Source organism: Heterodontus francisci, chromosome 1, assembly GCF_036365525.1.
Source record: "Heterodontus francisci isolate sHetFra1 chromosome 1, sHetFra1.hap1, whole genome shotgun sequence".
Taxonomy (NCBI): Eukaryota; Metazoa; Chordata; class Chondrichthyes; order Heterodontiformes; family Heterodontidae; genus Heterodontus; species Heterodontus francisci.
Window position 1 is genome coordinate 97761746 of NC_090371.1, and position 23794 is coordinate 97785539.

The window sequence follows — 23794 nt, forward strand, 5'->3', positions numbered from 1 at the left end:
TATCGAGAGAGCTCATGGAGGAGTCCTGATCTCGTGATGGGGTAGTGGGCAGTGTCCAAAGGGGCTGGGGTGGGGTTGGCAGGGTGTTGCAGAGCGAGGAGATCGTTATTCTGGGGGTGGGGTGGGTTGCACTTCAATAGGTTCTGATAAAAGGTCAAAAGACCTGAAACATTAACTCTGTGTCTCTCCACAGATGCTGCCAGGCCTACTGTGTATCTCCAGCACTTTCTGCTTTTATTAGGTAGCTTGTTGGGCTTAAAGGAAATACACCTGCTTCTCCTGACACACCAGCAGTGCCATAATGGAACTTGCTTCATGGATTCAGCTCTTCTCACCGCCTTTAAGCTGCCGAGTTTCCTGAAGTCCTGGAAACTCGGCTGCCTATGGTCAAAAATAGAATGTCTGTTAAAATGCAGGCTCATGATATTTAAATGACGAATCAGCTTCCCATGAGTGCGTTGGTCACCTACTCCATGACTCGACTTCATTGAAATCAGAAATTTGGTGTCTGCTTCAGATTTTTTTGCATTTTAACCTCTGACATGACCCCAACCCACCTTTTTTGGGGGGGGAATTGGTCCAAGATTCAGCCCATAGAGTTTTCCTATGTTCTAAAAAGGGTTAGACTCCATGAAACAATGGCAGAACTTTGTTTAAAATTTAGCAAAGCATTTTTAAATTGCTGAGCTGACAAATTAAATTTATGAACAGAAACTGCTGGAAATTAAATTGCCCCCTTAGAATCATACAGCAGCAAAGGAGTGCATTTGGCTCATCAAGCTTGACTTATATTGAAGCAGGGGATTAAAGTGTTTGATTTTTGTTGATGCTCAGAGGCTTTTCTGTTTGTGCATTAACAACTCATTCTCCACAAACAACACCATTGCCTGCTGAACATCTGGTTGCAAGAGTTGGTTCTGGTAATTAGCTTATACTTACACTGGGCTTTAACGGCACGACTACAGCTTGAACAAATCTGATTATTCTCATCTCTCTGAATGCTCTTAAGATTTTTTTGCTGACGATGAAACTATAATGTCTGAAGGAGTTGATTTCCTTCTGGCTAGAATTCAGCAATGTTGATTAGTCACATCTGTGTCTTCCAAATACTTGAAAAGTCAGAGTTTCGTCAAAATGGTGTTTGTTATTGTAAACTGAATTTCTGACTCTGTATAATAAAGCATCCATTTGAAAATGTGCTACACCATTACATTCCTCCTGAGATTCTACGAAGAACAGGGGGAAATTAATATTAATGAAGCCTAAATCACACCATTGTTCAGTCATTGTAAGTGACAGTATGGCTCTTGCTCAACTGCTCCTGCTGATCTGTAAGTCACAAACACGTTTACATCAGCAATTCCCATTTTAAGTACAGATGTAGGAATTGATACGTAAAAAGTTAACAGGAAGTGTGTGAACATGGGTAATTTTTAATATTATTTATAAATGGTAATTCCTGCTGTGCTAGTTAGGTGTCTGCTCAAATGCAGCTCATCCAGTAGCTCAGTTAGTCAAAAAATAACCTGGTGCGACACAAAGACATACAGAGCAAAGAGTTGCTTCTTCTGTGTTGTTATTTAATCTCAGCGAGTATTCTTCAATCTGTCTCAGTTACACTGGAGTAGGTTAATAAAAATAAAATCACAGGATTCCTACTGTGTGGTTGTTAGATGACGATAGGATTGGGCATTGCTTTGATGCCCTCCACCATCAATTAATCCAGTCTCACATGGAGAATTACCACTCGGACAAGGCACCAAAAGGCAGCAGGTATAAAGAATGCAAAATCTGCAAAATTATGGGAGAGGTCAAATTAGATATCACATACTTTTTCTGTGTTTAATCAACATTAATCCCTGTAATTTGATAAACCATGGGTTCCCTCACTCCAAATTACAACCACAAAAATACTGCATTTGCTACTTTCTGGGTCATGGTCTGACAAAAATGCTGTGTTGTACAGCTGCTGTAGAGTCACCACAGGAAGTTGCAATGCATTTCACTGACATGTTCCCAGATTCCTTGTACTAGAACCATAGGAAATAAGAGCAAAGGTAGGCCATTCAGCCCATCGAGCCTCTGCGCCATTCAAACAGATCATGGCTGATCATCTACCACTACGCCATTTTTCCCCACTATCCCCATAATCCCTTGATGTTATTAGTATTCAGATATCAATTTCTGTCTTAAACATGCTCAATGATTCAGCTTCCACAGTCCACTGGGATAGAGAATTCCACAGATTCACCACCCTCTGAGTAAAGAAATTCCTCCTCATCTCAGTCTTAAGTGGCCTGCCCCTCATTCCAAGACCGTGTCCCCTTGTTCTAGACTCAAAACATCCTATCCACATCTACCCTGTCACAACCTGTAAGGGTTTTGTAAGTTTCAATGAGATCACCTCTTATTCTGCGAAAATCTAGAGAATACAGGCCCAGTTTCTGCAATCCCTTCTCATAAAACAATCCCGCCATCCCAGGGATTAGTCTGGTGAACCTCCGTTGCACTCCCTCAATAGCAAGTATATCCTTCCTTAGATAAGGAGAATAAAACTGTACACAATACTCCAGGTGCAGTCTCACCAAGGCTCTATACAATTGCAGCAATACATCTTTACTCCTGTACTCAAATCCCCTTGCAATGAAGGCCAACATACCATTAGCCTTCTTAATTGCTTGCTGCACCTGCATACTAGCTTTTAGTGACTCATGAACAAGTACACCCAGGTCTCTCTGGACATCAACACTTCCCAACCTCTCACCATTTAAGAAATACTCTGCATTTCTGTTTTTTTTCTGCCAAAGTAGATCACTTCACACTTATTCACATTATATTCCATCTGCCATGTTCTTGTCCAAATCCCACTGAAGCCTCCTTGCATCCTCCTCACAACTTACATTCCCTCCTAGTTTTATGTAATCTACAAATTTGAAAATATTACAATTGGTCCCCATATCCAAATCATTTATATAGATTGTGAACAGCTGTGACCCAAGCACTGATCCTTGCGGTACCCCACTAGTAACAGCCTGCCATCCTGAGAATGACCTACTTATTCCTACTCTCTGTTTTCTGTCTGTTAACCAATTCACAATCCATTTCAGTATATTACCCCCAATTCCATGTGCTCTAATATTGTTTACTAACCTCCTGTGTGGGACCTTATCAAAAGCCTTCTGAAAATCCAAATACACCACATCCACTGGTTATCCTTTATGCTATAAGTAACATCCTCAAAAAACTCTAAAAAGTTTGTCAAACATGATGTTCCTTTCACAAATTCATGTTCACTCTACCCAATCATATGTCGCCGACAGTGCAAATCAAGTGGCACTTGCTTAGCAGGGCCCTGGGAAGTGTTCTTGAGCAGAGAGACCTTGGGTGCAAGTACATAATTCCCTGAAAGTGGCAACATAGGTAGACAGGGTGGTGAAGAAGGCGTATGGCATGCTTGCCTTCATCGGCTGAGGCACTGAGTACAAGAGTTGGGACGTCATGTTACAGTTGTACATAACGTTGGTTAGGCCACATTTGGAGTACTGTGTGCAGTTCTGGTCGCTGCACTACAGGAAAGATGTGATTAAGCTAGAGAGGGTGCAGAAAAGATTCACAAGGATGTTGCCTGGTTTGGAGGGCTTGAGCTATAAAGAGAGATTGGATAGGCTGGGTCTGTTTTCCCTGGAGCGAAGGAGGCTGAGAGGGGACATGATAGAGGTAGATAAAATTATGAGAGGCATAGATAGGGTAGATAGCCAGAGTCTGTTTCCCATGGTAGGGGTGACTAAAACTAGAGGGCATAGATTTAAGGTGAAAGGGAGGAGGTTTAAAGGGGATCAAAGTGGTAAATTTTTCACACAAAGAATAGTGGGTATCTGGAATGAGCTGCCTGAGGAGGTGGTGGAGGCAGGAACAGTAGCAACATTTAAGAGGCAACTGGACAGGTACTTGAGTGAGCAAGGCATAGAGGGATATGGAATTAATGCAGGCAGGTGGGATTAGTATAGATAGGCATTATGGTTGGCATGGATGCGGTGGGCCTAAGGGCCTGTTTCTATGCTGTACGACTCTATGACTCAACAACCTGCTCAGTTCCGCCAGGGCCACTCAGCTCCTGACCTTATTACAGCCTTGGTTCAAACACGGACAGAAGAGCTGAACTCAAGAGGTGAGGCGAGAGTGACTGCCCTTGACATCAAGGCAGCATTTGACCGAGTATAGCATCAAGGAGCCCCCGCAAAACTGGAGTCAATGGGAATCAGGGGGAACTCTCCGCTGGCTGGAGTCATACCTAGCACAAAGGAAGATGGTTGTGGTTGTTGGAGGTCAATCATCTGAGCTCCAGGACATCACTGCAGGAGTTCCTCAGGGTAGTGTCCTAGGCCCTTCTTCAGCTGCTTCATCAATGACCTTCCTTCAAACATAAAGTCAGAAGTGGGGATGTTCGCTGACGACTAAACAATGTGCAGCACCATTCGCGACTCCTCAGGTACTGGAGCAGTCCGTGTAGAAATGCAGCAAGACCTGGACAATATCCAGGCTTGGGCGAATAAGCGGCAAATAACATTCACGCCACACAAATGCCAGGCAACAATCATCTCTAACAAAAGAGAATCTAACCATCTCCCCTTGACATTCAATGGCATTACCATCGCTGAATCTCCCACTATCAACATCCTGGAGGTTACCATTGACCAGAAACTGAACTGGAGTAGTCATATAAATGCCGTGGCTACAAGAGCAGCTCAGAGGCTGGGAGTCCTGCAGCAGGTAAATCACCTCCTGACTCCCCAAAGCCTGTCCACCATCTACAAGGCACAAGTCAGGAGTGTGATGGAATACTCTCCACTTGCCTGGATGGGTGCAGCTCGAACAACACTCAAGAAACTCAACACCATCTAGGACAAAGAAAGCTGCTTGTTTGGCATCCCATTCAGAAACATTCACTCCCTCCACCACCGACGCACAGTGGCAGTAGTGTGTATCATCCACAAGATGCACTGCAGCAACGTACCAAGGCTCCTTAGACAGAAACTTCCAAACCCACAACTTCTACCACCTAGAAGGACATGGGTAGCAAATGGTTGGGATCATCACCACCTGCAAGTTCCCCTCCAAGCCACACACCATCCTGACTTGGAACCATATCGCCGTTCCTTCACTGTCACTGGGTCAAAATCCTGGTACTCCCTTCCTAACAGCACTGTGGGTGCCCATACCCAACATGGGCTGCAGCGGTTCAAGAAGGCAGCTCACCACCACCTTCTCAAGGGCAGTTAGAGATGGGCAATAAATGCTGGCCTAGTCAACGAGGCCCACATCCCATGAATGAATAAAAAATAAAATTTCCCAATGTCCAGTTATCTCATCCTTTATAATAGATTCTAACATTTTTCCTACCACTGATGTCAAACTAACAGGTCTGTAGTTTTCTGGTTCCTCTCTCACTCCCTTCTTAAATAGTGAGTTTACATTTGCTACTTTCCAGTCTGCAGGAACCTTTCCACAATCTACAGAATTTTGAAAGATAACCACCAATGCATCCACTATCTCTATAGCCACCTCCTTCAATACTCTGGGACGTAACTCATCTGGTCCAGGGGATTTATCAACTTTCAATCTAATTAATCTTTCAAGTACTGCCTCTTTATTGATACTAATTACTTTCAGTTACTCATTTTTATAAGTCCCTTGGTTCCCTAGTATTTCTGGGAGATTTTCTGTGTCTTCCTCCATGAAGATAGACGCAAAATAATTGTTTAGTCTATCTGCCGTTTCTTCATTCTCCACCACAGATTCTCCTGTCTCTGCCTGCAATGGACCCATATTCATCCTTGCTAATCGTTTCATTTTCACATACCTAAAGACGATTTTACAGTCCGCCTTTATGTTTCTAGCTAGCTTACATTCATATTCACTTTCCCTTTCTTTATAGGTTTCTTGGTCCTCCTTTGTTGGATTCTAAATTGCTCCCAATCCTCAGGCTTACCACTTTTTCTGGCACCCTTATAAGCCACTTCCTTTGACCTGGTGCAATCCTTAACCTCTTTTGTTAGCCACAGTTGATTCACCTTCCCTGTTGAGTTTTTGTGTCCTAAAGGAGTGTAGATTTGTTGTAAACCGTGTAATACTTCTTTAACTACTTGGCATTGCCTGTCTACCGTCAAATCTTTTAGTGTATTTTCCCAATCCACCATCGTCAACTTGCCCCTCATACCTTCATAGTTTCCTTTGTTCAGATTTAAGACCCTAGTTTCAGAATGAACTATATCTCTTTCAAACTTAATGTAGAATTCTATCATATTGTGGTCACTATTTCCTAACAGCAAGGTTATTAATTAGCCCTTTCACATTACATAATACTAAATCTAAAATAGCCCGATCCCTAGTTGGTTCTTCAACGTACTGCTCCAGAAATCCATCTCATACACACTCCAGGAATTCATCCTCTGCAGCATTAGTGTTGATTAGGTTTACCCAGTCTATATGTAAATTGATGTCGCCCATTATTACTGTATTACCTATGCTACATGCAGCTCTAATTTCCTGATTTATACCGTGTCCAACATTACCATGACAGTTTGGTGGCCTATAAACAACTCCCACCAATGTTTGCTGTTTCTTAGCTCCACCCAAACTGATTCTGCAACTTGCTCCTTCGATCCAAGATCCTCTCTCACTAATGTATTTATCTCGTCCCTTATTAACAGTGTTACCCCACCTCCTGTTCCCCTCCACCTATCCCTCCTAAATGACAAATATCCCTGAATATTCAGTTCTCAGAACAGGTCACCCTGTAACCACGTCTCCGTAATGGCAATTAAATCGTATCCATTTACCTCTATTTGTGCCTTCAAATCATCTACCTTGTTGTGAATTCAGATAGAGTGCCCTTAATTTTGTCTTCACATTATTCCTCATTCCGATCCTATTTTTTTCCTTCGTCTCGTCTGCCTTCCAATTTCACTTACTACTTCTCTACTTCCTGTTATCAGTTTTGCTTCCCTCCAATCTGAGCTCCCTCTTAGGTTCCCAACTATTTTTTAATATTCTCACATCACCCCTGTGAAAGTAAAATTGTTCAGTGGTTGGCTCAAGCATGGTTTATCAATGGTTGTACATTTAAAGCATAAGGTCCAATTCAATAAAACATATTCAATTGAGGTAATGCAGTGAAATAATTTATAAAATGATGAAATTTGACAATCCACAAAGTTACAAATAAATAAAATCATTACAAATCAGTTTTAAAACAATGATAGATTGTGCGCATAGCATAGGGACAAGATTGGGGTCCCCTGAGGTTGCATATCCTCTAGGTATGGTTCAAAAGCTTGCTAACCAGCACTGTCATGGCTTACACATGAAGAACTGAACACATGGGCAAAGTGCTGGAGAGCTGCTGACAACTATGGAACTCAACCCCAGCATAAATCACTGCCTTCAGGAACCCATGGGAAAAAAATTAGAAAATAAACGGCTAAGTTATATGATGAAGCCATTATAAAAATAAAAATAAACATCAGTCACAGTGGTAGTAATTTGCCATTTATATTCGAGTACCTATACTTTTGTCATCACAATGACACATTCAAGGTTGTTTGCAAATGTTATGTCAAGAATTACTGTACTCCACTACCTGTGAATTAAATGCTATTGTACACAGCCCTTTCCTTGTTCCATGATTGCCAAGCAAATGATGGTCCATTGTAATCAACACTAATGGGTAATAACATCATTGAAGAATGCTTGAATTTCAAAGAAAATACATGAACAGAGATTTCTGGATGACCAATTGCAAGGACCAGTGGAGATGCTCCACTGTACTTATTTTCACACACAGCTTTCAATAACTGCACACTGCAATCAAAATTAACCAATATAGAAGTTACAAAAAGGATCTTAACTTGGAGCATTCTCAAGGTTAACTAGTAACCCACATTTCTAGAAATACTTAGCACAGACATTCCTCAGCAAAGGGCATTATTTCATGTTCACTATCTTTTCCAAAGGGCACTTATTACAATGTCATTAGTAATTTCTCTAATTGTCATGTTAAGGAAACCTATTAATGTGCTTACCCCTTTAAAAATGATCAAAGTGAAAAATCCTGGGGGCTAGGCACTAACACCTGGGGGAAGCCTTTCCTGTGTAAATAACATGTTCAATTGAAATGTTCCTTTCTGCTGGTTAACCCCTATCAAGAAAGGGATACTAGTCTGAGAGCTCAGATACAGCAAAACTAAAATCTCTTGTACAGTTAAACAAAACAAAACTGATATTTTGAAAAACATTATAAGATTACTCCACAAATTTGAGGCCATTCCAAGCCAGCAGAAGAGATAGCTTTCTGAACAACCATTCAAAAAGGCCAAGTCTATTTAAATCCCAGTCTTCATGGACTAGGTCACCTGATAATGCTTAGGATAAGCTACTTTAGGTGAGACAGGATAAATCCTGCACTGCAGGAGTACAAAATCTTCCCTCAGCTGCTCACTATTTCACTGAAGGAACAAAGAAAGTATGATGCAATCCAGACTGAAGGAGGAAGCTTCGAGTTAGATTGTCACTAAGAGATGGAGGTGACAGGTTAGGAATAATATCTTTATTGACAGTGGTTTGGAGGAATGGAATGTTTTAACAAATTGAGTGCTTGATACAGATACCATTGCATCTCTTAAGAGAAATATTTGAAGTAGAGGGTTACAGGGCAATGGAATTGATTTTTGGACTGGTCTAGTCAAGAGCTGGAGCGGATGTGATGGGCAAAATCGTTTTTTTCCTATGCTGTAAACATGTATGGTTTTCAACTGAGTGTCATTTCTAGCACTTCCTTTACAGCTTAACTCAGAATGGTCACAAAATTCAAGATCCACACAGTTATTTCCCTCAAATGGCTTCCTCTTTTGATAGGAGTAAGCTTGCACAGTGCCCTTCCAATGCAGGCAATGCTACGTCTGCTCAAGCTGTATAATTTCACCTCCCAGCTCTTTTGCCTATGCAGTGGGGCATATTTTCCTTGAGAGCAACTACCTCGAAAGTAGGTGTCTTAAGAAAAAGAATCCAGTAAACTGAAGTAATTCAAAAATGCACTTAAGAAAAAGCAAAACACCAAATCAGAAAGGCCAAAAAATATATCTTTACCATAATTACAAAATCAGAAGACATAGAACTTTAAGAACATAAGTTATGAAAACCAAGATGTCATTTTGGAAGTGTGCACATGTTATACAGCTGAGCAGTAAGACATAGCGATAAAAGCAAAATACTGCTGATGCTGGAAATCTGAAATAAAAACAAGAAGTGCTGGAAATACTCAGCAGGTCTGGCTGCATCTGTGGGGAGAGAAGCAAAGTTAACGTTTCAGGTCAGTGACCCTTCATCGGAACTGATCAGAGTTATTCTGAGTATTTCCAGCACTTTTTGTTTTTATTTTACTAAGACATAGTGGTGGGGAAAGAGAAGCCAGCGTAGACACTGAGAGAGGTTGTTTCTCATGGTTTGGGGATCTAGAACAGGGGGCACAGTTTCAAGATAAGGGGACGATCATTTAGGACTGAAATGAGGAGAAATTTCCTCACTTAGAGAGTTGTGAATTGTTGAGATTCTTTATTCAAGGCTGAGAAAGATGGATTTTGGGGCTTTCAGGGAATCAAGGGATATGGGGAGCTGGCAGGAAAGTGGTGTTGAGGCACAAGATCAGCCATGATCGTAATGAATGGTGGAGCAGGCTCGAGGGGTTGTATGGTCAACTCCTGCTCTCATGTTCTTTAGCCGCATCTTAATTAGCACATGTTTGTGCCCTTTAATGACATTGTGTATTCCAATATGTCAGTCTCCTGAGCCTCCAGTATAGAAAATCTCCTCTATTATTAGATATCAAAATTAGTATATGTTAAAATAGCATTGCTGTTTATTTCATTCTGAATTCCACTGTCCTCTCCCTTTGCTTCTTTTATCAGTGATCTTGGACACTCATCATCTGCCACCTCCTAATTCTTGATGATGACCACACTCTATGTTCATTCAGATCACCTACATTCAGTGCTCAAGCTATCCAACCTTTTTGAAATAAAATGGCTGAGTCACTTCATCTTATGATTCCTTTAATTCTTCAGACAAGTTATACAGCTCCCTTCACATAATGAAAGTCACAAGGCACATTACAAGAGTTTGCAGGGCACTGAGCAGCAGTTAGGGAAGTTATGGGAGATGATTGAAGGTATGGGCAAAAGAAGTTGGTTTAGAGAGGGCTTTTGAAAGTGGAAAGGAAAATAGCAAAGTGGAGGGCTTTAGTCAGAGAGTTCCTGATTATAAGGGAATGGTGGATGAAGACTGCAACTGGCGATGGAGTGGAGGAACACTCTTTGAACAAGAATTGGAGGAATGATGATGTGCGTTGGAACATGAGCATAAATATAATTGCAGAGATAGGATGCAGCAAAACCACAATGAGATTTGTAAACATGAATGAGGACTTTAAAGTCAATGCAGGAAAATGGGGATCTAATAGAAGACATAGGTGATTGATAGGTGGAAATGAATACAGATAGGGTGATCAGCAGAATTATGAATGAGATTGACTTTTTATAGGGTAGAGGTTGGAAGGCTGGTAAGCAGGGCTTTAGAAAAATCAGGCACCGAGATGGTGACAGCGTGCACGGTTTTAATATCAGTAAGGGTGTGTTGGGATGTACGCAGGCAATGATATGCAGGTGGAAGTCTGTGATCCAGGTAAAGGATCAAATGTTGGCTTTGATACTACGTTCAGGGCTAAACAGGACGCTGAGGTTGTGTCACTAAGTGAGTAGAAAGATGGGTGAAATTTGTATGTCAGATGCAAACTACCTTGCTGACGTTGATCAAGAGAGGTCAAAACTCAATAGGCAGCCAAACAGCACAGCGACAGTCATGAGTCAAACAGTATGAACAGTAGCAGTGTTGGCATTATTATTTCATGTCTCACACAATCTAATGGAACTGATAAGTCACCTCCAATGCTAAATCTGGCCCCAAGAAGTTCAGTTTTGTCTTTGTGTTGAAAATTCCTTTCTTTAAAGCTCAAATCACTCCAAGACACTGTTGCCATATTTGGGAAGTTCTATCACCTCTCATCTATCACCTCTCATACCCCCTAACACGATACAAGAAAAATTATTGTCTGAGGGACAATCCTCTCACCTCTAAGTGACTATCTCTTTCTCTCTTACAAATGTTCTTAACTGTTTATTTTATCAACACTACTTTAGACAGTGTTACTCAATTTATTCCTTTCAGGCGCTTATCCTACAAGGTGGGTAGCTACCATCATATAGGTTACTTCTCCCTCATATCCCCAGTATACTGAAATGAAGATTCATTGAAGTCTCCTGTTCTAAGCTGTTCTTTCTAAGGACCTTCAAACTGTGGAATTCCTCCCCTCTCTTGCCCTCCTCCTACAATCTTCAGAATTTCAAAACCTAAACTTGATGTTGGCTAAACACTACTTCCTGATTTAGTTCTTCTTTATCATTACTTGCATTCTAAATGGTGTTCTGCAGTGTGGGCAGTAACCTTTCACTTTGCCAAAAAAAGGCACAAACTCAAACCATGACAACATAACTCATGTCATTGAATCACAAAATGATTTTCATTCATTATAAATAATTGGTGTAATGCAGTTGCTGTGTTCAGTAGAATATGAAATGATAACAATTTTGGTGCAGAGTCCAGTGTGTTATGAACTTTCTTTCTCTTTCATTTCCTTTTGAGTTGTGGAAGAGAAAGCAACCTTTTGCAGATCTGCTAACTACACTGTCAAACTGTTACTAGCAATTCACACTTTGATGCAATAGTGCAAGATTACCAAGGTGCCACTAAACATCTCACTGACTCAAGAGCAGAGAAAGAAAGGGCCAGAAATCACTGTAAATATTGCTGGTCTGATCAGAGATCCAAAATTGAGCTTGAGAAATACAGGGAAGAAAATGGTCTCAATCTGAAGCCACCCACCTGTGGTTAATTAAAACGTTTAAAATTCCACTATTGTTAACTGAGGGTTGGCCACCTCTTCCTGCACAGTATGTGAATCATGGAAGAAGTTTCCGTGTGATTAAAGTGTGCTATTCAAAGCCTGGATATCTTCAAAAGTGGCAAGAATTACGAAACTGTGTCCAACTGAGCAAACTGCCAACTCAGATATCAGACAGCCCCTATTTCATAAGACAGATTCTGCTATTTAGTGGTTCCTGTCTTCTCCCTTTTCCATTCTTCAGTTTTACCATAGTTACAAAGAAAACCCTCCTCCACACTTATATTCAGCTTTATGGAGCCAAATCAATCTGCAAGTTAATCATCATCTCAACTCTCACTCGCAGATTTGAAGGGCACTGCTGACAAGGCAAACAGCTCGGCAATATGCTGCGAATATGTGTCCATGCAACAATGCAAAAATACTTACTGCGAGGAACATCATGCAGTACATGGAGAAGGATGAATGGCCAGAGAAAAAAGAGAGCCTAGAGGAATAAAGAATACAATGTTATTACCATCCTCAGAGAAGTGCCATTGCCAGGATCAAAACTGGATCTGTCAGACACGACCTTTCAGATTGTAAAATCAGCCAATGCTGTGATACACACTGATCAACATTTAAAAATATAAATAATGAAAATTTACAAAGATCGTTTGAAAAACCTTCAGGTTAAAATTGACAGGTGTTATTGACTTGTGTTATTTTACAAGAAATAATTATATTGCCTATCACAAGAGTTGTTGAAATCTCTTTAACACCTTTTTTGGGTTGTATTTCAATATATGTTTTCACACTGTCCCAAGTCAACCACTTTAAAAGCTTCTGCTGTTCAGCTGATCCAATCCAATCATTGTTAACCGCCATTTTTCCAGAATGAGCTCCATGCAATTTCTGTAAACATTAACTACATTTGAAGCACATTGAATGTATTTAATAACTGACACATTGGGCAGAATTTTCAAGTGATAGTCCCTGCCGAAACGGCGGGACCCGTAGTGGGTCAGAAATCCATTGGACTCTGCAGCAGCTTTGCCATAGCCCTTTAACTGAGTCACAGCATTAGCATCCCACCTCTGGGTTTCCCAACCAATCCGATGCGCCAAATCTGTCAAAGGAAGGATCTTAATTTAAAGGGACACCAGCAGGGATCATAACAGCTCATGTGGACATAAATTCCTGGGGCTGCAGCAACCACGACAATGGAGAGGAGACCTGAGAAGGCTGCCCGTCAGTCTCTCACTCTTACCTGGAGATCCTGCTGTGGGATCTGAGGGACTGCAGTGAGGTGATCTTTCCCAAAGACAGGAGGAAAAAGCCAACCTCTACAGCCAGACTTGCATGGAAGAGGCCAAGGAAGTCAGCAAGGAGTGTGGTCCTTCAAACCTGGAGGCAGTGCAACAAGAGAATCAAGGACCTCAGGCAGGGGAGGCGGTGGCGTAGTGGTATTGTCACTGGACTAGTAACCCAGAGTCCCAGGTTATTGTTCTAGGGACATGGGTTCGAATCCCACCACAGCAGAAGGTGGAATTTGAAATCAATTAATAAAAATCTGGAATTAAAACCTAGTCTAATGATGGCCATGAAACCATTGTTGTAAAAACCCATCTGGTTCACTAATGTCCTTTAGGGAAGGAAATCTGCTGGCCTACATATGTTGGGATCTCACCTCCTTCCTGCTGGATCTGTGTTCACCATTTCTGCCCTGTAGAATGGCATGAAGCAAGGAGAAGGCAGCCGCTGCTGGTGGTGTTGGTCTTGGAGTTGCTCCTTCTCTTGTTCCTCATCTGAGGTGCAAGGTAGAGCTGCATAAGATACTCCCATGCCATGACAGGCTGATGGCAAGGAAGTGCAGCTCAAGGTGAGTCAAGTGCAAGACAAATGAACTGACTTCCAAGAAATTGGCAATCACAGTCAAGCAGTGAAAATATATACTCAGAAGAAGTTTTGTGAGCACCAGCATCTCACCTGGGCATGGCTGCAACTCTTAAGTTTTAAATGTTCAAAGCCTTCCCAGCCTGTCCGTTTCACTGAAGAAGCACTCCCTGTTGTGCACTCATCTGTTTGACGCAAGCGAGTTGCTGACAACTCCAGAAATAGGTGCACTGGTTGTTAAAGCCAGAATGGTTGGTTTAAACAGCTGTTAATGACCTATTTGAATATATCAATTACTTAACCAACAGCTCCAAGGGGTTTCCCAAATGACTGCAACTCAGACAAGCTGTCAGCTGGCAAAATCTCAGACCTCAGACATGGCCTCAAGAGGGCATAATGACAGGATTCCTGGGGTAGGTAGACTGGGATATCTTCCTCACAGCTCCCTCGGTTAGGGGGGAAGATGGGGGCTAGGGACGGGGGTATTGTGGAAGGGATCGTGCGCAAACTACTCGCCCACTCTGCACTCCAGTCAGAACTTGAGACAGAATTTAAACTGATCTGCCGTTGCTCACTCGCTCCAGCCATGGAAACTTAAGGCTCTTTGTTTTTATTGCAGAATAAGTATCTCCTTACAAGAGAACCCAGAGGTGGCTCCCCTGAATTTTCCATTGCTGACTCATAAATCACTCATCTTTGGGTGTAATATTCCTCACTCTCAAAAGCTATCCCCTACATAATAAGGAATCTAGAGGAGCAACTCACAAAGCATGGCCAGGTTGTGGATCCTTACAACAGGTCTTCCTTCTGAACAAGAGCCACAAAAAAGGTTGGTTAACTAAATTGAGGCTCATGGAATAGAAGAGTCAGTGCCTGCTTGGATAGAAAATTGGCTTACGGACAGAAAACAGTGAGTCATGATAAATGTTTATCTTTCAGATTGGAGGATGGTAGACAGTGGTGTTCCCCAAGGATCAGTGCTAGGACCACTGCTTTTCTGATATATATAGAAATGACTTAGATCTTAGAATATAGAGTAGAATTTCAAAATTTGCCGATGATACTAAACAGAGGCGTGGCAAATAGTGAGAATGATTCCAATCGACTGCAACAGGACATAGAGAGGCTAGCAGAATGGACAGACAAGTGGCAGATGGAAATGTGAAATGTGAGGTGATGCATTTTGGCAGAAGGGATAGGAGAGGCAATATAGACTAAATGGCATGTTAAAGAGTGTACAAGGGCAGAGGGACCTGGGAGTTCTTGTCTGCATAGATCTTTGAAGGTTGCAGGACATAGTGAGAAAGTAGTTAGAAAGGCATATGGGATCTTGGGCTTCATAGATAGAGGTATTCGGTACAAAAGCAGGTAGATTATAATGAACCTTTATAGAGCTGTTGTGTGGGCCACAAATAGAGTTTTGCGTTCAGTTCTGGTCACCACACTTTAAGAAGGATGTGAGGGATCTTGACAGGGCGCAGAGGAAATTTATCAGAAAAAATTTCCAGGGATGAAGGATGTTAGCTACAAGGATAGGTTGGAGAAGCTGGGTTTTTCTCCTTGGGAGCAAAGGAGATCAAGGGGAGATTTGATAGAGGTGTATAGGATTATGACAGGTTTAGATAAGATAGACAAAGAAAAGCTGTTCCCATTAGCTGATGGTACAAGGACTAGAGGACAAAGATTTAAGGTTTTGGGCAAGAGATGCAGGGGGTATGGGAGAAAGAAATTTTTACACAGTGAGTGGTAATGACCTGGAACTCTCTGCCTACAAGGATGGTGGAAGCGGAGTCGATGTATGATTTCAAAAGGAAATTGGACTTGAGGGAAATAAACTTACAGAGCTACAGGGACAGAGTGGAAGAATTTGGAACTGATTGGATTGTTCTACAGAGAGCCAGCATGGACTTGATGGGCTGAATAGCCTTCTGTGCAATAATTAATCTATGGACATAAAGTCCTTACACAAAAAGTGGGCTCTGGTGGCAATTAGCAATGTGCATGTTGCTAAAATTCTGTGAATTTGTTACAGGGCAATATTTTTGAGATTGGATAACAATATAATGCTGCTTGTGCTGGCGGTATAAAATTTGACTAGTCTCTGGCAGACAGTCAATGCCAGTGAACACAGCCAGAGGATTTATGGCTCCCATTTGGCATTTCCTGACATTAGAAAAATCTCTAACGTCCTTCCACCCTTTTTTTTTAAGCTGGGAGTTGTACAGCTAAGAGCTGCTCCTGTCACAGCAGAAGATTTAAAAAATCAGAATCTTTTCAAAACAGTTATATAAATCAGACTGCTGTTCAAGACAAGTCAGGAATCCAGTTGTCCAATTCCAAAACACATTAGAATTGAAAAGGATTTTTAAAAATTTCAACAGAAAAAAATCAAAGCACAAAGATATCAGGATGGGGTACATCCTTTGGCTGCAGCTGATTAAAAGCTTCTGTGCCTTTGTCTTATTTGCATAATATTCATTGTGACTACAAACTCTGTGTGGTGTTAGTGAAAGTTGTAGCTTTGCTCTTAATTGCAATTATATATTTTATAAATCCTGCTCCCAACACAGAGCTTTGCACAGCTGAAGTACAATTTGGATGCAGGCATCTTTGTGTCCATCAGTATTTTCCATCTATTAGTTCAGTGCTGGGGGAGCAAATTCATAACATCTACACTGTAAGGTTCTCACTAAGAATAGTACTGGTGTCATATTGGGTAAAATTGTAGCGTTTAGGAAGAAGCAAAACTGCCTGAAAGTGAGTACAGTATCCAAGTGCATCCCCAAACAGTCCTGCTATAGCATCCAATCATGTGGTAGCACACTGTACCATATGCACCATCGCTCAACTTCCCCCCATACAGTCAGCTCCTGATCTCAACCTCAGCTGTTCAGGGATTATACAGGCACCTTCTCAATGCAGAAAGGAATAAAGCAAAAAAAAACAGGGCTTCCATTTCATCTCCCAGTGGCCAGTTACACACAGAATTGACGAAGATACGTAGGAGAAAATAATTCTTTTAATTTATTCTTTCATGGGATTATGAGCGTTGTTGGCAAGGCAGCATTTGTTGCCCATCCCTAATTGCCCTTGACAATTGAGTGGCTTGCTTTCAGAGGGTAGTGAAGAGTCAACCACATTGTTCTGGGTCTGAGTCACACATAGGCCAGGCCAGGCCAGATAAGGATGGTAGATTTCTTTCCCGAAAGGAAATTAGTGAACCAGATGGGCTTTTATGACAATTGATGATAGTTTCATGGCATCATTACTGAGACTAGCTTTCAATTCCAGATTTTTATGAATTAACTGAATTTAAAATCCACCAGCTGCCATGTGGGATTTGAGCTCATGTCCCCAGGGCATTAGCCTGGGCTTCCAGATTACTACAGAATCTGTGACATTACCACTATGCCACCGTCTCCCCTTTAAAATGAAAATCACCAAAGTAAATATATTTTTCTTAAGCTATTAAAACACGACACTGATTAAAATGTAACTTTGCACCCAGTCTGCCAGTTATTTCTACTGAACTACTGTCCACCTGCAGATGCATCAGGAGATTCTGCAGGCAGATCAAATACAATGTCCAAAGTGTATGGAAATATAACCTTTACCGTCAAAACTTATATTCTGCTATTTGGCAAAGGTTAATAAAAGTGTAACTCTACTCAGTATTTCACTTCAGAACATAAGCATGCAGCTTACTTCAACTCATCATAGGACACAGGATGAGTTGGCAATTCTTTACGGAATAAGTATATGGCTTTCTGGCCGAACTATATAAAGCCATAGCCAGAGACTGTTTAGTAGCTGACTGCAGCAGTCTGCCTTGTGTATTGCAATGAGTATAGATACCAGCTAAGGGATTAACGAACCATTAGTCATCTGCTATTTATTTTCAACGGCAAAGGCCAATAAATCAGGTAACACAATGTTTGAAACTCTTACATCATGTGTTCCATCAAAAACATAGGACCTAGCTTTCCATTTCTTTGGGAAAACATTTCCTTAAGAGGTGAATAAACTATTCATACTATATTTTTAAATGTAACTGAACAGGTTTTTCATCATGTCAAATGTTTCATGTTCTTTACTGGAGCAACAAGGAGACCTGCCACAAGCAGTTGTTTCTCAACAGTTAGTGCTGACTTTTCAACAAGGCAGTGATATTTTGAGAACCAGGGATGTCTGACATTCCAACCCATCTGTTCCAATTAGAATAACGTGAACTATTTTCTTCTCTGACAACAGAATTTTATGGAGGCAAGGCTCTCCCAGCATTCATAATAATAGTGAATGCTCTCTAGGAGTTTTAGTCGAGAATTAGGGGTTTTAGTAGAGCGAATACGTAATGTGGATAAATTCCAATTCTGGTGGAAGTGGATTGGCTGCCTGGTAAACACTGCCCAATTTTCCTTATCATTGATAGATACTGCTTATTTTTAGCCCTGTTTTCTTTTTAGGACAAATGGCCTCCTCAGATAAACAGCACATGATGTAAAATGTCATGCCTATAATATATCTGGTATTAACAGCTCCAAGTATTAGTCAAATAAGACTTTTTCTGTGGAATATGATTCAAAGTGTTTTTTTTAACCATCATGTGCTTTTTTTGTTAGTATAAAATGGAATTTTAAGCCCAACAGGATCTTTTTCCATAGAATAGAATCAATATCAATTCTATGCCTGCATATATTTCATTGTAAACTGTGGAGCTTAAGGCTAGCAAGCCTTTTTCCCCATGAGTTTAAAATGAGAATTATGGATAACTGCTATTCAAACGGATGTTAGCTGCTGTGTGAGTGAGGATATTTGCATTGTAGACTCTAACCTAATGAAACTGAAATCTATCTAGGTTTACACTCCCCTGAAGTAGATGTTAACCTGGAAAATATCAAGCAAATTAGATAGAGATAAATTCACTGCGCTTGCTCATTTCCTAACTCGAGCTCTTCATTGAATTCCTTAATTCCATTAATATTAACAAATAAGCTTTGTGGAGAGCAGACATTGTAATGACATCAAATCCCTGATCCCTCCAGTAAAAACACAGCTATCATTTGATTATAATGTTCAGAAACAGCACTGTATATGGCTTTATTTTATTTTAATTCAGAATCTCTATTCCTTCTCTCCTGAAAGCTCAGACTGGGGGAAAGTCCCACATTCACTGACCACCTGCCTCAGCTGAGAGGCCATTCTTCATCACCACTGCCAAACTGGATCCTGTCCTCACCCAATGTTTGCACATCACATTTGCAGCAAGAAACAGTCAGGAACAGGAACTTGACCAATATTCTCCCACGTAACCCAGGGATGCTGAGGTTAACTGTAGCACTGTGCCAAGTGTATTAGCAAGTGCACGCCAGTTTAACTCTACTGGGGCCACATTGGCAAGCCAAGTCACATCTTTTCATGCTGACCATGGGCCCCCAGCTACAGAGATGGTTACTAAAGGCAGTATGTGAGCACCTCCAGAAATCACACCAACAAATGAGCTCAGGCTGCAGTAGCTGATCAGCTTCTTTCACCAGCCTATAGGTACCACATGCAATTATCTTTTCCAGACTTTAATGAAGTCTATTTTATGAAGTTGCACTCCCAGTGTTGAGCTTTTCCTATCAAGAACACATATCAGGAACTCAAGCACAGAGGTTAGCAGGCCCTTCTGTCCATTGAAATCCATCCTGCCGGTCCTGATGAGCTCTGTGCCTGTTCAAGGTATGCACGATCAGCAGATAAAGGTCCACAGCAGGACACAAATTCATTAGATTGAACCCAACATTCATCAAATACTTAGGGGCTAAGGGTTACATAATATATTAGTTTGATATTGTGAACGCCAATTGAAGATAAATATAGAGTGGGTGGTCTCATTGAATCTTGAGTCCAGGGTATTGGTATATCGAGGAACAGTTAGCAAAGTGCAGGGTCTCAGGATCCTGATACTCATGAAAGCACTTTGTGGAAAATGTACAATACAATTTTCCAAGTGATCCATTAGACACAAGTCTCTTTAAAAGTACAATAATGTCCAAATACTGTCATCTCCAACAATTGGGTCAATAATAAATGCCCCACCCTCCCCACAATGGGTCGGAGAGGATCGGGGCGGGGGGGGGATTTAAAATTAGAAATGGCAAAGCACAACACCAACCCACCACATTTGGCTGCACGGCATGCCTGTGGCCCATCTTGGTGAGCTGACCTACTTCATTATGATATTTAAATCAGGTTCCCAAATGCAATTGGTAGTGTGTTTGAAATGTAATAGTTGCCGGCCGGGTTTCCCAGGGCTGGGCAAACGGAGACAGGAGCAACTAGCTGCAGAAGTTTTTAAGAGCACTGCTTGTGAGCAAGGAGAAGGAATACTCCCCCAGCTCCTCAAGCAAACCTTCTGTCGACTGTGACCTCTCCTTACTGCCGTGATCAGCCAACACCACCCCTCAACTCCCCAATCCCTGATCCTGCTGCCCTCTGATCTTCCCACTTCCCCACCAATCCGGAGCCTCCTGCCCCGTGATCACCCAACTCACCCCGCCAACTCCCAATCCTGACTGTTTGCTCATTTGATGCCGAGATCCTGGGTTTGCAAGGCTAACAATCTGTACAGTAATCATCCAGCAATTTGAGGTGATTTGCAACTAACGCTATATCTCTTTCTCACCACAAAATGCTGAGTTATTTTACATGCTAATAACTGTGAGCGCTGTGAACCCACCAATATTCTCCTAGCAAATTCTGGGCCATTGTTATTAGCAAACAAAGAAATGCACACATCTCTGAAATAGCCCTATAAGCACCTTTGAAGGGATAAGGGTGGAGGGGGTGGGATGGTGGTGAGGAGGGGGAAAACAGTCAACAGTGCATTTTTCTCACTTATAATCCTGGTCCCCTCTCACCATGGGGGAACTGTGGAATCTTGCCTTCTCTGCTGCCCATGTCATAACTCACACCAAGTTATGTTCATCCGTCACCCTTGTGCTTGCTAGCCTCCTCGTCGAGCAATACCTTGGTTTTAAAATTCTCATTTTTTTTCAAATCCATCCATCACCTCGCACTCTCCCTATCTCTATAAACTCCTCCAACCTTCAAACTTTCTGAGATATTTGCGCTCCTCTAATTCTAGCCTCTTGAGCATCCCAAATTTTAATTGATCCACCATTGGCGTCTGTGCCTCCAGCAGCTAAGGCCCTAAGCTCTGGAATTCCCTTCCTAAACCTCTCAGCTTCTCTACCTCTCCTTCCTACTTTAAGATGCTCCTTTAAACTCTTTGGCCATATTTGTGGTCATTTGCCCTAATACCTCCTTTTGTGGCTCAATGTCAAATTTTGTTTTATAACACTACTGTGAAGCACTTCAGGACATTTTACAAAGTAAAAGACGCTACATATTGTCATTCTTGTTCTCTGTGACACAAGATACTTGTGACATAATGAACAGCAGATAAAAGGTTCTGTGCTGTGGTCAGAGTGTTGTACAATTCATATACAGCTAGTCTCAGACTCACCGTGCTTCGTTGGTCATCCTTTTGTCACCCAGACATGTGAAGTCCTCTATGTACCCCAAATCACAGGTGATTTTCCCCCAGTCGGGTTTGCAAACATCAAGAAAGTGAGGGCGAAGGCGACCAATTGAATACTTGGCAATGTCGGTCAGAGACTGGCTCACAGCAGCCCCAAAAACAAACGTCCCAATGGCCTTGTACACAGTGGCTACATAGGAGTTTCTAATAAAGGAGTTTGAGTACAAACGGTTCCAACGAACCGAGGCTAACTCCCCTACGATTATCTGTAACAGAGAAAAATCAGGCATCATTTCTGCACAGGAAATAATCAGTACAAAAAATTCACAAAACATACATACTGCCATCCACAAATAATTCAGCCAGGATAATCACAGGGAAAAGAAGCAAGAGTGAAAAATCAAATTTTTATTGGCTTCTTTAGCTTGAGTTCATGTGAATCACATTTTTGAATTTGACTACTTTCTCACTAAAAATCAGTCAAGCTTTGAGTGGTGCTCATTTGTACAGTGTTCCTTCATTAATAAGCCACAATTTTCAAACTGTGTCATTTGTTACTACAACAGTGAATGTCACTCAATGGCTGAGAAGCAAGCAATTGGTATACCTGATTTTCCCAGCACCCCCGCCTCCAAACGTGCCTCCGAGTCCCTAGGAAAATTCTCCCCCAAGAAAGTTTATAACAGAAACACTTTATTAGTTACACTTCAGAAATGAGGCACCAATTGGACTAGAATGTTTACCAGGTGGCACAATTCGCAAGACACCAGAACATGGTAGGTGGCATCCTAGTTGGACATCATGGCTCCTCGCATCAAATGCACGGCCTACCTGAACAGGAATGACTATCATTCCATTAATGGCTCCACGGCATCTGACCATAACAAGCATCATAATGCAAGCATATGTTTCAGTGCTGTATCTCTAAACTAAACTAAATGCCATTATCCAGGAAGCATTCGTGATGGGTTTATTATGCAGCAGTCTATGATACCTGCATTATTTAATGATTCACATAGACCGGACAGATTGTAGATGGGAGACCATGTTTAGAGTCCAGAGTTAAGGTTGCTGACAACCCTGAACAGCAGCAGAAGATACATATCAATGAGGAACAATGCCTCAACCAATCCACACACAATTCGAATGCTGGAACAAGGCAGGATCTTAACGCCTTTGAAAATATTCTTCCATCTGAGACCAATGAGGGTCTTGACCCCGATGGTCCATGGGTCTCAACTGTGATCTTTCCGGAGGCGGCCAATTAAGAAGATTCCTCCGGGACCCCCATCTAATTAAGGATTGCGGGTGGGTTCCTGAGGTTGCAGGTCCAATCAGAGGGCCCACAACTTTGAAAGGCCTGAGCAGCCCCACCGAGACAGGTGAGCGCTGCTCAGGCAGCAAGGTGAGCACGAGGCCATCTCAAAATTAAAGTCCCCTCAGACACATGCATCAAGTTCACAAATTATGAGGGCCGAAGCCGGTAGGCCACTTGGAACAGAGGGGAAACCCCACCGGAGGTTTGGGCAACAGATGCGACCTTTCCTGCCTCTGGCTCTGTTGCCACCCCTCATCCCATCCTGCCACCAGGAGGCCACCTCCACAGAGCTGCCAGGCTCGGCACTTGGCAGGAGGATGCTCCAATACCAGGAAGATCCCAGTGGAGTCCTCCCTGTCCCCTCAATAGGCTCTTAATTGCTAAATATTGACTACTCACTGCTGCTGGGCACGTAGCCATTTCTATTATTCACCCAGAGGCGGGAACGTGTCAGCCTGCCGACCCAAAGCCCAAACTACAAGTTTGCTCCCGGTCCCACTTTCAAATCCGCCTCCGGATTCCACCCAGAGTCTCCAATATCTAAGTTTGCTGATAATACAAAATTAGGTGAAAATTCAAGCTGCGACTGCAGAGATATAGACAGGTTAAGTGAGTGAGCAACACAGTAGCAGATGGAGTATAATGTGAGGAAGTGTGAGGTTATTCACGTTGGTCCTAAGAATAGAACAACAAAGTATTTTTTAAAAGGCGTGAACTTTGTAAATGTTGATGTTCAGAGAGACTTGGGTGCAGTCGTACAAGGAATGCAGAAAGTTAGCCTGCAGGTACAGCAAGAAAATTAGGAAGGCAAATGGGATGTTGGCCTCTATTGCAAGGGTATTGGAGGACAGGAATAACGAAGTATTGCTACAGTTGTACAGGGGTTTGGGAGACCACACCTGAAGTTCTGTGTGCAGTTTGGTCTCCATATTTAAGAAAGGATATATTTGCATTGGAGACGGCACAGCGAAGGTTCACTAGATTGGTCCCAGGGATGAGAGGGTTGTCCTTATAATGAGAGGCTGAGTAAATTGGGCCTGTATTCTCTGTAGTTTAGAAGAATGAG

At 42.0% G+C, this 23794-nt stretch overlaps 1 protein-coding gene across 2 annotated transcripts in view; it reads right to left on the reverse strand.

The window, feature by feature from the left end:
* Positions 1-23794, reverse strand: part of plpp1a (phospholipid phosphatase 1a) — a 120888-nt gene that overhangs the window by 22091 nt on the left and 75003 nt on the right. For both annotated transcript variants that reach the window (XM_068033053.1, XM_068033063.1), the window contains exons 3-4: positions 21396-21676; positions 12440-12497 (exon numbers count right to left, since the gene is read on the reverse strand). In XM_068033053.1, coding sequence (XP_067889154.1) covers positions 12440-12497; positions 21396-21676 — 339 coding nt within the window. The remainder of the gene's footprint in view (positions 1-12439; positions 12498-21395; positions 21677-23794) is intronic.